This window comes from Monomorium pharaonis, chromosome 1 (assembly GCF_013373865.1).
Source record: "Monomorium pharaonis isolate MP-MQ-018 chromosome 1, ASM1337386v2, whole genome shotgun sequence".
Lineage (NCBI taxonomy): Eukaryota > Metazoa > Arthropoda > Insecta > Hymenoptera > Formicidae > Monomorium > Monomorium pharaonis.
The window spans coordinates 2450427-2466197 of NC_050467.1; the positions used below are offsets into that span (position 1 = coordinate 2450427).

General features: G+C 37.8%; 3 protein-coding genes across 7 annotated transcripts in view; 2 read left to right on the plus strand and 1 right to left on the minus strand.

Moving 5' to 3' along the window:
- Positions 1-749, plus strand: part of LOC105830429 (ester hydrolase C11orf54 homolog) — a 34325-nt gene extending 33576 nt beyond the window's left edge. For both annotated transcript variants that reach the window (XM_028192290.2, XM_012669741.3), the window contains exon 7: positions 147-749. In XM_028192290.2, coding sequence (XP_028048091.1) covers positions 147-332 — 186 coding nt within the window. In that variant the 3' untranslated portion in view covers positions 333-749. The remainder of the gene's footprint in view (positions 1-146) is intronic.
- Positions 750-1041: 292 nt separating this feature from the next.
- LOC105830428 (solute carrier family 35 member G1) lies at positions 1042-6189 on the plus strand. The gene is made up of 3 exons (XM_012669740.3): positions 1042-1694; positions 2519-2734; positions 2875-6189. Exons 1-3 carry the CDS (start codon positions 1275-1277, stop codon positions 3367-3369), a joined length of 1131 nt encoding a protein of 376 aa, XP_012525194.1. The 5' UTR covers positions 1042-1274; the 3' UTR covers positions 3370-6189.
- A 1373-nt stretch (positions 6190-7562) lies between these two features.
- LOC105830430 (zinc finger protein 850) lies at positions 7563-15088 on the minus strand. Of its 4 annotated transcripts, XM_012669743.3 has the most exons (8): positions 14669-15086; positions 13275-13645; positions 12655-13116; positions 12154-12561; positions 11807-11932; positions 11304-11540; positions 10786-11113; positions 7563-10514 (listed from the first exon to the last, which is right to left on the minus strand). In XM_012669743.3, exons 2-8 carry the CDS (start codon positions 13604-13606, stop codon positions 8988-8990), a joined length of 3420 nt encoding a protein of 1139 aa, XP_012525197.2. In that variant the 5' UTR covers positions 13607-13645; positions 14669-15086; the 3' UTR covers positions 7563-8987. The 4 variants fall into 4 exon arrangements, with proteins under 4 accessions (XP_012525197.2, XP_012525196.2, XP_036148946.1 ...); XM_012669742.3 differs by having other exon boundaries at positions 12154-13116; positions 14669-15088; XM_036293053.1 differs by lacking the exon at positions 14669-15086 and adding an exon at positions 14065-14662 and having other exon boundaries at positions 12154-13116.
- Between the last annotated feature and the right edge of the window lie 683 nt (positions 15089-15771).

Consider the following 15771-nt stretch of genomic DNA (forward strand, 5'->3'; position numbering starts at 1 on the left):
TCTAAAGAGATTTAAATCGTATGAAAAGAAAAAGACAATATCAGATTTTAAACATGTTTGAAAATAACAATATATAAATTTATGTTAAGTGATTATTTGTTTTTTGTTTATCCTGAATTGAAGTACTCATTATTTCTATCTTACAGGATTTAGATCTCAGGGTTCAGCATTTCCATAGTGCCTTCGAAAAGGATAATGAGCTTGGACTGGGTGGGCATTATCACATCGATACAACACCAGATACTATTGAATATGAAGGTTATTTCAATGTGGCAGCTACGCTTTACCGTGTCGATCAACCACCCAATAAACTACAGTTTGGGAAAGACTGAACTCGTACGCATACATTAAATTATTACAATGACTATAACTTTATCAAATAAATTATGCCAATAAAATTATCATGAAAACAAGAGATATATTAATGTATCTTGTTAAAATTTACACAAATTTATCTAGATATTTCGCTTTATATGGTTAAGAAATAGATAAATTTGTTTAAAAAAATAAAACTAATTATTACCGATTCTTTTCTTAAACTCATCTACTTGAATTTTGTGTGTGTGTGTGTGTGTATGTGTGTGGTGTGTGTACACATAAATATTATACAAAAATTATTATGAGATAATATAAAAGTATAGTTATAAAAAAATAAAATTTATATTACTCATACTTTGATAATGAGACATCTTTATATTTCAAGATAATATTGCTGAATATTGCAAAATAAAAACAAACTATAACAAAAATATTTTCCTTGATACTCTTATATTTATCCAACTGGAAAATCTGAGTCATGATCCTTTTATCCCCCCCATTCATACACACATACACACACACATGTATGTATGTATAAAATAACAGTTTGCATTAATATACGCTTAATATAAGTATTTCTTTATGTTTAAAATATATTATGTTTAAATCTGCAAATATATATCAATAAGCAGCAAAACTGTTTGTCAGTAAATCAATACAAAAAAAAATCATTATTAAATTACGTTATTAACTTCGACCACTCTGACAGATTGCAACCAAATAAATATCGCGATTTGCTTTCTGTCAAATGTACAACCCTTTTGTACATCCCAGTCTTTATTAATCGACGTAACTCTTCTTGTCCCAAAAAGCGATCTCTTTAGATTTATCAGACTGTATCAGCAGTTTCTTATCACGGTCATCGCTCCATTCGCCCGAATCTTTCTAACGTCATTAATCCGCAATAATCCGTTCGTCGTCTAAGTTATGCTAATTGCAGTCGGACGGAGTCGCAGATGCGTCGACGGATGAACGATGGCAGTACGCTTTGGACTAAGTGTCTGTCATCTGCCGATTTCGTCGCGCAAATATTCTCACTGATTCTCCAATATACGTATATCGCAATGAAGTTCAGCATAGAGTCCACGGCTTCCTACAACAGCATTCATCCGGCCTATCACTACACCGAACAGTTCGGCAATAATAGCGAGACTTATCGGGACGGCACCAGGTGGTACGGGGTATTCCTAGCGTTTTTGTCAGGCACCTTCTTCACTATCAGCTCTGCGCTGGTCAAGGCAATCCGCAACGTGGATCCCATGATTTTGCTGGCCATCCGCGCCCTGGCGCAGATCCTGACGATGGCCGTTGTGGCCTGCAAGTCATCCAGCGATCTCTTTGGTCCTTCCGGCCAAAGAATACTCATACATTTTCAGGTAAAGCTCCCTCATCTGTCGATCTTGGATCGAGCAGGACGTTCGCGGAAGCAAATTGATTTGAAATATTTTTAAGATTGTACTTACATAAAAATGAGATAAATCTATGAATCACAATATGTTATATGATCGATAAATCGAGCTTTAATAAAGTATATTCTTAAAAAATTACTCAAGTATTAATTGTTCGAGTATGAATCAAAGTGTCATCTTAATTTAAGATTGTACTCTTAAATGATTTTTAATATTTTATGATTTACGATCAATTTCATTTACAACCGAAATATCGAAATGTCGATCGCTCTACATATATGAAACTAGATTCGCGCTTCTTATCTGGTTACGCATATGTAAATGATTACGCGTTTATCCGCAGGCGCCCTCGGCTTTTCTACGACGCGTATCATATTAATTATGTTAAGCCGGAAAAGATCGACGACGAATATTATTCATTCATAACATCTGTGTTCGCGTTATTGAATAATAGTCCTCTAGAAAAATTAAGGGACGTATACGTAAAGACGAAGTTTATGTTCTTCAAATACTTATATTTTTTACATAGATATAATACTTTTTATATATAATTCTATCATCGAGACACTACAAACAAAAATTTACAAATAACAAGATAATAACAATTTTAACTATTTTAATAAATTGCACATTAATATTAATAAATATGTTATATTTCTTTGTATTCTGAAATTTTAAAGAAGTTTAACTCTCTCCTTTCTCTCTTATCAGTTCAATATTTTCCTAAAGTGGAACGTAAATTTTGCTTCTTTAATTATAATTCTTGTAATTATAATGTATATTTTTTTTAGGGCCTAGTAGGTGGTATGACCCTGTCGTTGCTGTACTACAGTTTCCGAGAATTACCTCTAGGCGATGCCACCACGATCATATTCAGCTCGCCGGTGATCGTCATCGCGCTGTCCTTCCTCTTCTTGAAAGAGCCGTGCGGTGTCTTGCGCATAGTGGTGGTCTGCACGCTCTTTACGGGTGTCGTCCTCGTCGCCAGACCACCCTTCTTATTCCAGGTAATCAAAAATGAAGAGATATAAAAGAAATTATCTAAACCAGAGTATACAAAACGACGAATACAGAATTAGTAATTGATAAAAAAAAACTAATCAGACTTGTCTTCGCCCCCATCCCTTCGTCAATTTCTCTTTTTCAGATGCACCATGCCGAAAGCTATAATCTTATGGGGTATCTGTGCGCTATCCTGGCCACTCTCTTCACGGCGCTCAACATTGTTGTCATGAGGAAGTGCTCGGAAATACATTACTCCATTTTAGTACTGAATCTATCGTGCTGGTCTTTCGTCTCAGCCGTAGTCTTTTACTTCACAGTGTCCGGTCACGGCATCGGTTACGAACTCCACAAGTTTCGATTGCCACAAGACTGGTTCACTTGGGGCCAGATAATGCTGGTGGCATTGACTGGCCTCACCGGTCAAGTGCTGGTGACGAAGGCGCTGAAGATCGAAGGCGCAGGTAAGGTATCCGTCACCAGATCACTGGACATCATTCTGGCGTACCTGATTCAAGTTTATCTCTTCGGCGAGAAGCCCACGTCAACCAGCCTGACCGGTGCGATTCTCATTATCACCTCCGTCGTTTGTATGGGCTTCGAGAAGGAGATCTACGCGGTCTGCGACTTCATTCCCTAGGCAACGGAATAATCATTTGGGCAATCAAATCTCAAACGCAATGAACGTAAACAAGAATAAAAGTTTTAGACGCAATCTCGGATTACTCGAATTACTCAACTTTCTGCGTGGTGAGAATACGTAATCACGATCGACAAAATTAAATTCTTACTAAAAAAAAAAAAAGAGCATAGTATATTACGCAATATCAAAATACATTAAATACTAATAAATTTTTAACGATGGTATTAAGATCAACGAACATTTAGTTTTAAACAAATTTAATTGTTAAATTTCTTATTAGAACAAGCTCCTGGCATCACACGTCGAAGAGGTGCCAATTCACAGGGAGCATTCGCTTGTACATGATTTTCTTTCTTTTCTGCATTTCTTTTTAATATTCCAAGCCTTAGGACAAACACCATCGTATAGAATCTTAATAATAATAGTAATATTAATAATGTCAATAAGAATAACACACGATAATATTAATAATAATAGAAATATATAATCAAATTCAAATCGAATTATACGTGCAAATATATAGATAGATGATATAATTAGAGAGAAATGCACGTATAATTCATTATATGTATAAATCATCGATAAACTCACGTGTATGTGCATCGATGATTTATATTTTATTCAATGGGAAAAAAAAGGTACAACTACGATAATAACAGTAAATTGCTATACCATATCCAAGGTAATATAATTATTTACATTGTATATTCTTTTGTCTACTGTCGTCCCTGACGAAACGCGCGTGGACGCGCGCCAGTCCTATTAATGTCGCTGGAGAACGGACGCTACTTCTTTTGACAGAAGGCTTACAAATCTATATGTGTATATATATATGATATATATATACACACACACGTACTTCAGAGTTTAGTTTACAATTCGAGTGGTACATGTAACGTGAAACATACAAATTTTCTTCTTTATTCACACACTCTCTATTTCTCTTCCTGTCCTCTTATTCTCCTTACATGCAAAAACACGTACACATTTTGCTTCTCTTATCATCTTTGTCCCTCCCTCGAACCTTGAGAAATGTGAAATCATCATACAATACTTTATTACATTATGGCTAATGTTACTCTACGTCTTGGCTTACGATTAGAGATAAGTTGCACAATTACTTACATTATGTACGAGTGACTTTTCGCGCTTGAAAAAGGTATGTGTACATACATATATATTTCACATATATAATATAACTTCATTCCACTACGCTTCGCTCTACCCTTTCTCGCTCAATCTACATTTTTTCTTTTCGTTCCGCAGCTTGCATGGCCTACAGCCGATACATGTCTTTAGGGCTCTTGATGTTAATAGTATCTGCGCCTAATCGCTCTGCGATACGCATGTCACGCAGATCGATTTATTTGGATAAAACATACGATCGTAGGGTACGCCCGTAGCGATGTAACACAGGAATGTAATCGCACACGGTGGAGTCCTTTCGCACAGAAGGGCGAGGATCAAAGGATTTACTCGTGTAACACTCGCGTTATGCTTCCTTCATGTATGTATGTGTAGGTGTAAATATATTATGTATATATTTACATATATATTCTTCCGATAATTTTGTTCTTTTTATCTTACATTGGTCATGATTTTCGTCCCTGAAGCGTAATTTTTGCAACTGTACAAGTAAGGGACATCTTATGCTGTTATAATAATCATCTCGCCTTTTTCCTAATCTTCACATGAAGTCTACTCCGCTTTACGTCGTGCATACATAAAAATCTATATAATATTGCTAAAAGGAAGTTATGTTAGCCTTGTTGTGTAGCGTGTGGCATACGATAGAAAATGCTACTATACAGTTAAGCGCTTCTCGAACGAAGAGATCATAAAGATCGGATAAGATCGCATCGAGAAGACTTTTTACCATTGATTTCTCCGGTGATCACTGACACCGTTTCCAATCGATTTCCAGATCTGTTTGCTTAAGAAGAAATAATCAAATTGTTAATAAAAAAGAAAAGAGTCTACTAGTCTTTGATAGACGACAAATCAACTAACTATACATCACTTTTCTAAATATCCGAATAGATTAATTTTTTTTTACTACAAGTGCAAAGTTCTCTTGCCAATGCGGTCTCATCTAATCTCACGATATCTAAAACTTCTTTCGGATTGCTTATCGACAAACGATTGATCATCGAATCATTCCCGTTCTCATCAAAATCCAATGTCCCTCCGATCAACTCTCGCCGTTTTCTCTCTTTCTTCCCCCGTGAAAATGGAAACGAAGTTTTTGGTAGGCACTGCACGCCGCTGATTTTGTCTCATCACAGTATCAAACAATAAAGTGTACATCTTATCACGGAAAAACGCGCACTTTGAAAATGCGAAAATTTTTGTCGTATTCAAAATACGTTTTAGCTACAAAAATAGGACACGCGTTCCTTTTTTTCTACTTTATTCTTCCCTCTTTTTTTACCTTTTTCGATTTTTTAATTTTTTTTTGTTGTGTTTTTTGATTGATTGCTTTAATTTAATCAATGCAGAGGCATAAATACAAATGTTTAAAATACATGTGTCAATGTCGAGCTAAAGATACATTCGCGAGTGTTTTTCCCTTTTTTTCCTAAATATTCAGCAAACAATTGTTCGACTACATGTTACACAATGTGTATCATATTCTCTTTCTCTTTCTTTCTGTCACTCACTCACTCATTCATTCATTCACTTACTCATTCAATCAAACTTATCCGTACTGATACAAACTGAGCTCTTTCTAATAATTAATACTTCAAATAGACGATACAGTAATAAAAGTACCGTTATTAAGATAATATTATTCGAATAGTTCGAAAAATTAAAAAATGGCAAAAGTGTACATAAAGTGTTGAATTCAATATTCTTTTTTACCGTCATAATTGTTTTATAGATAAAAAGATTCGAACACATTTCTGAAAAATGTCTCGTAAATTACTTATTCTTAAATTACATAATTTTAAAATCTAATTAAAATTTTTAAATCTTAATTTAGAATTTTTACTAGAAAACAAATTTAATTTATAATTTAATTTTTAAAGTTTTAAATGAATAAATAATGACGTTAATTTATGACTTGCGCAGAAAATTTATGAATATTTATGTAGCAAAGAGGATCCATTAATTAAATAAATAAATACGTAGGAAATTATCGTAGATCTGAGATAGTGAAAAGTACTCTTCGAGAACCAACATGAAATGTATAAATCGCATATTATACCAACACATATTTCGGTATTATTCTTTTTAACATTTTCGTAGAAACTTGAGTAAGATTTCTTCTTTATGCGATATATAATCGCCACAAAAACATATTTAAAATATTGAGAATTCATGAACTCGCAATTACTATGTAATAGAATAATAAATTTAGTCATTTATTATATCAAGAGTAACAGTTATATCAATGCGGCATTTTTATACAATTTTGAATGTATATATGTATATTACAGTACGTAATATAACATTATGTATGTGTATGTATGTATATATGATGTGTGTGTGTGTGTGTGTGTGTGTATATATGTATGTATGTGTATGTGTGTGTGTGTGTGTGTGTGTGTGTGTGTATGTATGTATATATACACACACATACATACATACATACATACATACATACATACATATATACACATGTATGTAATATTGTTTTATCAAGACAACTTAAAGAGTATAATGTAAGAATATAACTAATGTATGTACAAGAACATAAAGTTATTAATTTTATGTAACATCTGACATGTCTAATAAAAATATATTTTTTTATAGAATAGTAAGTGCGTCGTGATGATTGTTTAATAGTTCGATACAGTGGTTATACCAGGAATCCGATTCTCAGTGATCCTTTCTCTTCGTTCGTAAAATTATATATATAATTTTTTGATAATAGTGTATGTTTGCACCTTATTCAAAGAATTAATACCAAAGAGATTACATGACTACTCAAAGCATACACTAAAACTGCATTTATGTAGAAATTGACATTTACACCAAAGTACTCTATGTGCAATATTGTATAATTATTGCATATATGTGTATACAGAATTAATCTTTTTTATTTAAAGCCTCCATCCCCTATATTTCGGAAGATTTAAAATTATGAAAAATCACGAAATACGTATCCTATCATTTCGAGGAGATACTCTTTTAAGAGGATTGGAGAGGTAGAGTAGCCCCTTGAAAGGATCGCAATTTTTTTATAATTTTGAATCATTTTTCCAAAATATAGGAAGTGAGAATAGACTTTATAAACACTCTGTAGAATCGACATTAATTTATCTAGTGTTTTATGTACTCATATGTATTATATATAATTCTTTCAAATTTATATTGCATTTATTTCAATATCTCTCATCTCGTTTTTTAACACAAATAAATATTCCCTTTAACCTTTTTTTCCCTTCGGAAAAACAAAAGTTGCATTAATTATAAAACAAATATATAATTACAATAAAGATCTCACGATACACACAGATATTATCCTATATTGATTGAAACTAACAAGTACTAAAAATAAAAATCGTTCGATAATTCAACACTTTACTCCTTGCCTTTGCTCGATCAATTCAGCAGAAGTAAAACTCCGGATTGAATCAGAATGATAAAAAATAAGTAATCATAGTCAAAAATAACGACAAGAAGTATGAACATATCGATGTTTAAGATCTCTTTTTTTCATTTTCATATGTTTATATTGCATCGTATATATGTGAAAAATAGTACTGTTCGTATTTATGCATCTCTTATCTTGCTTTTGGTCCAGCACATGTTATTGCAGTTTTACAATTTCATACTCCTAAGTAACAAATTGTAAAACTGAAATTTTGCCGAAATGTTGCATTTTTTCAGTATTCTGAACCAAAGAGTATAAAAGAGACACAATGACCAGTATTCATAGTCGAGTTTTATACTTAAAATCGTCTTAAGTCCCGTTTTAAGATGTCAATCACAAAATCATATTAGCATCTTAAGACATAATTTGAAATGATCTTGATATAAGATTAGACTATAAATACTAGCCAATAACGACACGTCAGATACAAAATAAGTGGCTTTATTTGTATATCATAACATATGTATTTACAATATAAATTTAGATATATATTTTATGATAAATACATATATTGTGTATATCACGACGCATATGCAATATACACATACATATATTATGATATTTAACAGTTCCTGGTATCGAATATGCCCGTTTTGTCATTAACATTTAATTCAATCATTTAGCCACATACATATTGAAACATCAAGAAAGCTTAAACTTGGGAGTCAGTCACGGTATAATACAAAGAAATTATTTCAACGGCCAGTAAATCTTTTAATACGCATACACGAAAATTCGAGTGCATCTAATGTTACATCTGAAGTTACATGAACTGTAATCGAAATGGAATCGCGACATTCGATAGAGAATTGAACAACAAAGAGTACGAGAAAGAAGGGAAAGAGTGAGTGAGAAGACAGCAATGGTGACAGAGGGGGGAGGATTCAACAATCGTCGCTTCTTGTAAAACAAACCTCATCCTCATGATAAACTGCGATTCGCGTTAAACGAAAAGTACATTTAAAGAAGTAGAACAAGCCTCCGCGCCGCACTTCGGCTCGGATAAATTATTAAATCAAATGTGTATCGGTACGTGCACCAGTAACTCGGCACGACTGGAGAACACCGCGGCACACATCTCGCACGTATACTCCACCGTGTCCGGTATTATTGTTTCTGGGACATCATCCACCGGCGCGATAACGCTGTGTATAGCAAGCATCCTCCTCTGCGGCGCAGACTCTACCTTAACACTGAGCTTAACGTCTCTGTTGTTCATCTCTTGCATAGCGTTGTCCGGCAATATGCTTTCACCCTCCTCATCCTGAGCGGTAACAACACTCGCTTCGAAAGCTACTTCCAAATTGTTGCCGTCCATTTCGTGCTCCATTAGTCGTATTGGATCGTCCATACTCTCTATGGTATTAGTGTTAATATCGGTATTATTATTGTTATTATTTCGAAATTGTAATTGTTGCTGCTGTTGTTGCTGCTGTTCTTCCGCGACTATTCCGATCGATGCAATCAATTCTTGTTTCACTGTCACATGTTTCTGCTTTTTGGTTCTCTTCGCAGTCGATCTCTTCTTATTTGATGACTCTTGAGTTTTACCGAGGGCTAGAATATTACCATTGTTGTTCCTGTGACTGTCACCGGTAGTCTTTTGCACGCTCGGCTCTTGCTTGATGTTCGCCAACAATTGTTGTTGCTGCACTGACATCGTAGATGCTTCAGCCTCCTTCGATTTCGCTGAGAACGTCGCCGGTGTGACTTGCGATTTACCTTCAATGTGATAACTGACATTCTTTGTGCGCGGGCGATTTCGCTCGCCACCTGGGAAGATGCCGGACTTGTGCTCGCTCGGCATCACTTTTGGCGTCCGAGTCACCATTGTTTTCGTCTTCTGGCCCTTCTTCGCACCGTCGCTGCCCACCTCCACCGGCACCCGCGTCTTCTGCGTGTGGATCATCTTTGGCCGGCCTGATTGATTCGATGCTTGCGCCTCCTCCTTCTTCTTCTCCTCCTTGCGCAATTTTTTCTTCGAAACCTTCGATTTGGACGCATTCAACTTGGAGTTACTCACGATCGAACTTAAATTCTGCAGAGAACTCTCCATGGTTTTCAACACGTTCTGCATGTAGTTTTCTTCAACATTCGACCGTTGTTTGTTCTTCTTACCGAGTTTCCGCTTTGTGTTGTCTTCCGAATCGGAACCGCCAGTGCCAGTGCCAGCGCCAGTGCTACCGACACCACCGCTGCCGCTGCCACCACTATTGCCACCGATAATACCACTGCCGGTACCACTACCAATGACACTGCCACTACCACCTTCCATTATATCATACGTAAACTCGTTCCTACGAACCATTGTATTCGTTTCAAGTGGCTTATTCTTGCGTCTTTTCTTATATTTGCGCGGCCCGGACTGCGGTTGACGTCTCAATGCAGTGTTATCATCGCAATGCTGCACTATATGTAACACTATCTCCTCGGATGTGCCGTACGACTCGCCACACACCTTGCACAAATACGGCGTTGCACTGCCCACGCACTTTGGATCAGGACCTGAATGATGGGCGCGTACATGTTCCCGAAGAACTACCTGTAAAAAGAAAAATTCAATTTTTAAAAATTTAGTTTTAATTAAAGCATATTATATGTATAATTATACAACATGATTTTTATTCGTGCTTTGAAATTGTACCAAACAGCTAGATTACAATTTCGGTTTGGATAATTATTTGTTATTTCAATTAAAATAAAATGTCATAAAAAGTAAGATACTTATGTGCAATGTGCATTATTATCTTTTTTTTTATAAAGTTAAACCTTATATTCACTATTCACATTTTTGTGCATAACGATCAACTCACTCGCTGATTAAATGCCCGAGGACAAATCGCACATCCGTACGGCTTCTCGCCGGTATGGATGCGTTCGTGCTTTCTCAAGGTGCCGCCGTCTGCGAAAGCTTTCCAACAGAATCGACAACCATAGGGTCTTTCGCCCGTGTGGATGCGTATGTGGATCTGCTGTGAACTGCGACTGCCGAAACTTTTTCCGCACTCGCGGCACGGGAAAGAACGACCGCCCAGTTCCCTATTATGCGAATGACGGTGGCTCACGAGAGCTCGTCCATCGGGGAACTCCTCGCCGCATTCGTCGCAAGCTACCATCTTATTACGATGCGATACCATATGTCTATAATATATGGCAATATATTTTTGATTAGATTAGGAAAATTCTATGAACAAAAATTTTTACCATAGCAATATCATAAATTAAATATTGTAATATATGCGTTTCTTACTGTATCATCATATTGTACATGATACGGTTTTACAGAGCAGAGAAGCTAAATCTTTTTTGTATCATATTATCTCATTTGTACCTTCGTAATCGGGCTTTACTGTGGAAGCGCTTCCCGCATTTTGTACAACCGAAGGTCTTGTCAACATTATGTATCCATGAGTGTTTTAGTAAACTGCGCTTGTCCTTGCAAGTTTTTCCACACATCGTACATGTATTTGGTGGCGCATCCTCTGCGTGATTTTGTCGGACGTGCTGCGCAACTTCTGTCTCGTCGCGGCATCTCGCCCCGCACAGCAGACAACGACGACTAGGAGATCTTGTTTGAAATTAATAAAATATTAATATTTTAAATAAGTATGAAATAAATATATGCACACATGCTATAAAATATGTTTCAAATTAATCAGATTTAGAGAAAAGAATTAGTCAATTTCATGTACAGTTTATTATTATTGTAATATATTTCTATCTTAATGTCAGCTCGACTAGTAAGTTATCTTGACAAAACATTTTGATAGCAAAATTAGTGATACTGATTCCATAGCATTAATAGTAAAATTAAAAAATTAAAGTCAAGAATACCTTGAAGCATGAAGTTCCGCGTGTGCTAATAGTGCTAGAGCTTCTTCAAATTCTTCTCCACAAACATTGCACGTATGATGTTGACTGGAACCTTCCATTGTATCCATATCCGATTTTATGTGAATTCTATATATATGGATATTAAACTTTACATAAACAAATTTTCAATATTAACACTTGTGATAATATGCTTAATTATTAAAAATAATGTATTCAGAAAATCTAAGAACTTTCAATTATTGATTCAATTACTTAAAAAATATCATTGTAAAAACCCCTAAATTCTACATCCAAATATTTGCGTTTATCAGGAGTATTGTAATCTTGTGTAAATTTAAAGTACTTACTTCTGATGGCGTTTGAGTAGATCCAAACGATGGAACGGTACCGCACAAGTGTTGCAATAAAATTCGCCAATCCTCTCACTGTCGCCCGTGTAAGTAGCGTCATTGTCGTATTCCTCCGCGTCGGATATTTGCTGGGGAATAGTGCCGCCATGCTTAATATGCACGTGGTCCCGCAGACTATTGAGATCCCAGAACATATCTCCACACGAGGTACACTCGAATGGACTGTCGCCACCGTGGACACGTGCGTGCGAAGCCAGCGCCTTTTCCCTAGCAAAACCGATGCCGCAAGACTGGCAGACATATGGCTTCGTCGGATCGGTGATGGGCCACTGTTGTGGCTGCTCTCTGCCCATGACAGATGACATCTCCTCCATCTGCCACCTCGAGCTAGATGCATAATTGCCGCTGCGTGCAGAATAATCACCGTCGGTCAGCTCGTCCTCGTAGAATGCTAGCACGTCCGTGTAATCATTATGTGCGTCTGGCTTAAACACATACTTGCCCATCTCCAGCTTGATGTTCTCACCAACGTTGCGCTTTGGCACACTGGCGGCGTTGTTCTTCCGTTTTCGTGGTACGCTCGACTGCACCTTCTTGCGCCTGCCCTTGTTACCGGTCGTCACGTCCTCCTCCTCGGCAACCAGCGAGTCTTCGTCGTTCAGATCGTCTTCGAGGCCATCCTGCGACGACGGCGCGTACGCGTGGACCTTCAGATGATTGTTCAGATCGCACTTACGTACATAGCGAGATCCACATAGATTGCAACCATACGGCCGATCTGTCTGATGCGCTACAATGTGATTCATCAGATTTGCCTTCTTCCGGAACCTACGGCTGCAAAAGTCGCACGGATACGGTCGGGCATTTTGATAAGAGTCCTGATCGATCGGTAATGGGATCTCCATATCGTCGTACTCCAGGAGATTGTCGTGAGCCACCTTGGCTTCTGGAATCTCGACCCTTTAAGTGGAATAACTTGTTAATAAACAAGCAACTTTAAAACAATTAAGGAAGTAATTTTTTAATCCTAACATATGTATAAAATACAAAAACATTCCTTAAGATTAAAACAGTAATAAAAGAGACAAATCATTTTATATATCTGTGCCAGAACTCACCCATCATCTGGACCAGGTCTGTCCCAGTTGTCAGCAATCACTTCCTCAGTGACTTGTATATTTAGATAGTCATGCCCCTGATCCTGCGGCACTATGTAAATCGATTCCATATCGTTTGGCTGAGGTACCATCAGTATCTCGGACTCGGTGGTAGGAACGTGACTCGCCACATCGGGAACGGACTCGACAGTCTCCTCGACCGTCACCTCCTCGCAGGCGCCAATTACCTCCTCCTCCGATGCGACCAGTTGCGCCTCTAGGCCGCATATCACCTCCTCGTGCAGCTCTACATCTCCCACCCATTGTAGATTTAAATCGCCGGTAACATCCATTTTGTTTTGGCTCTTTGAACTACTTGATCACTGAAATCACTAGCAATGCACAAGATCAGGAGTGAGCGGAGTCTCGCTCGCTTGGCTTTAACATGCCAACAGACGTGGACCGATCGCGCGTTAGAAGTCGCTTGCGAGCTTGCAGCGACTTTACAAAAATCAATGAAAATCTACATATTGCTTGGATTTGCGTGCGAATCGCGCCTCCTTATCGCGAGATCGATTATCCGGCTTTACCGAGAACTCCCGAGGCAGTGACAAGACGATCGGTCTCGAGTGATGCTCCGCGGATTCGAGATTACATCACGCAGAGAAAAGTCGCTGCGAAGCTCGCGTACATAGGTACGTACGTGCGTGCGTGCGTGCGTGCATACACGGTGTACGGCGTTTGCGCTCCCTTTCCGCGAAGAACGAGTACGCGAATAAATAACATGTAATTATCGGTGGATTACTGTTACCCCTCTCCCGCCACCGCCAGCCGAATCGCCGTCGTCGTCGTTGCGGGACAAACGATGACCGCGCGGGATCCGCGGCGGCACGGCCGACCCGAGCCCGGCCGATTGTCGCGAAGTCTTCGCGTCTTGACACAACGGATCTGAGGTTATAATTATATAGGTTATAACGAGAGAAAAACGTGCCGCTGCGTTCATAAGAGAACGTGGCGTCGGCGGAGAACGACGGTGGCGTCGCGACGCCGGACGAGGAGTGCCGAGTGGCGCGACGAGCAACGGTGGTGGCGGGCGACGACGATGACGAAAAATAACGACGGTGGCGACGAGCATCCGAATGACAGCCCAGGACCAGCCACTCCAGCCAGACAACCGCGAGCGGTTGAAGCGAGGGCTGTTGTCCCTTTCGTTCTCGAGAGACGAAATTTCCTCTCGCGTGTAAACGCACGCGCGCGCGCGCGCGCGCGCTTTCTTTCTCCTCCGAGGCGAGTCACACACACGCGCGCGCGTGGATCCCTAAGCGGAGGCGCGGCGGACAACACGCCGAGCGCGTAACCGGCGCGAGACACGAACGCGAAAGCAAACGCGTCGACCATGACGCAATTCTACTTACTGTTTCGAGACCTGAGACGTAACGACGCAGCCAGTAACCTAACCAAAGAGCGCTCAATCCCGCGATCGCGACGAGCAGCGTCGACCTTCGGTTGTTTTCAACGCTGGTGGGGGATGCGCGTAGAAATAAACGTGACAAAATGGCGGTTCGTGGCGTGTGTGCGCGCGCGCGATTACGAGCGCCGGCATGGATCGCACGTAGATGGGCAAGTTTCCATAAGATTCCTGGTATAAGAGTTAAGCCAATGCAAAAACAAGTTTTGATTGGTTATTTAGATGCGCCATATGTAATAGCTAAGCAACCGCGAAGTTTGAATATAACAAGAGAAAGATGTCAGATCAATCAATTATTGGATTATAGTTTTAAAAATTGGAAGAAAACATAACAAATAAATTAATATTAATATATTTAATATCAAATAGACATAAGTCGAATGTAATTGGTTTTTATTTGATATTTATCTTAAGATAAATAATTATTTTTAATTTCAAAAATTAGAAGAGATGAAAAATAAATTAAATCGAGAATTGATGTTATTTACGTTGATAGAAATAAGTCCAAGTAGCAATTGAAGGTGATTTGTTGAATCCAAAGGTAAGAACCAATCATCTTCAATTATTACTTTGCCACTCATCAGTGAGCGATTGCACTTTAGGATGCACCCATTGTAGACGTGGCTTTATGAATACTAGGCTTAAAGTATATTTGTAAAAAAAAAAACTGATACGAGAAATAATCCTAATTTTTATTTTTGCTTAGTTTGGCAATAATTAACTATTCTTGCTATTATAAGATACTGAAGAGATTCTAAATTTTTTTAAGGCACTTATGACATCTACTTATTAACTCTGTTAATAATCTCGAAAATTTTGATATGACAATCTAGAAGATCCTAATTATTTATAATCGTATATCGATCAAGTTGATATATAATTTTGCATAATTGCATATATAGAATTATTTATAATAACCATTTGTATTTAATCATATCAAATTAAAATTTTGTCATTGGAAATCTAATGTATTGCGTTATCTTGTAGTTATAAGTGCAATGAGTGCGATCGTTAGCTATACGTCGTTGATTATTCCCACACATTAACAAA

Bases quoted from the DNA above. Each gene is read 5' to 3' on its own strand.
- LOC105830428 (XM_012669740.3), top strand. From the start codon at position 1,275: ATGCGTCGACGGATGAACGATGGCAGTACGCTTTGGACTAAGTGTCTG. The intron at 1,695-2,518 runs GTAAAGCTCCCT...TATTTTTTTTAG, and splicing joins GAATACTCATACATTTTCAG to GGCCTAGTAGGTGGTATGAC. The intron at 2,735-2,874 runs GTAATCAAAAAT...TCTCTTTTTCAG, and splicing joins GACCACCCTTCTTATTCCAG to ATGCACCATGCCGAAAGCTA.
- LOC105830430 (XM_012669742.3), bottom strand. From the start codon at position 13,606: ATGGATGTTACCGGCGATTTAAATCTACAATGGGTGGGAGATGTAGAG. The intron at 11,933-12,153 runs GTAAGTACTTTA...CCATATATATAG, and splicing joins CTACTCAAACGCCATCAGAA to AATTCACATAAAATCGGATA. The intron at 11,541-11,806 runs GTATTCTTGACT...ATTTCAAACAAG, and splicing joins GCGGAACTTCATGCTTCAAG to ATCTCCTAGTCGTCGTTGTC.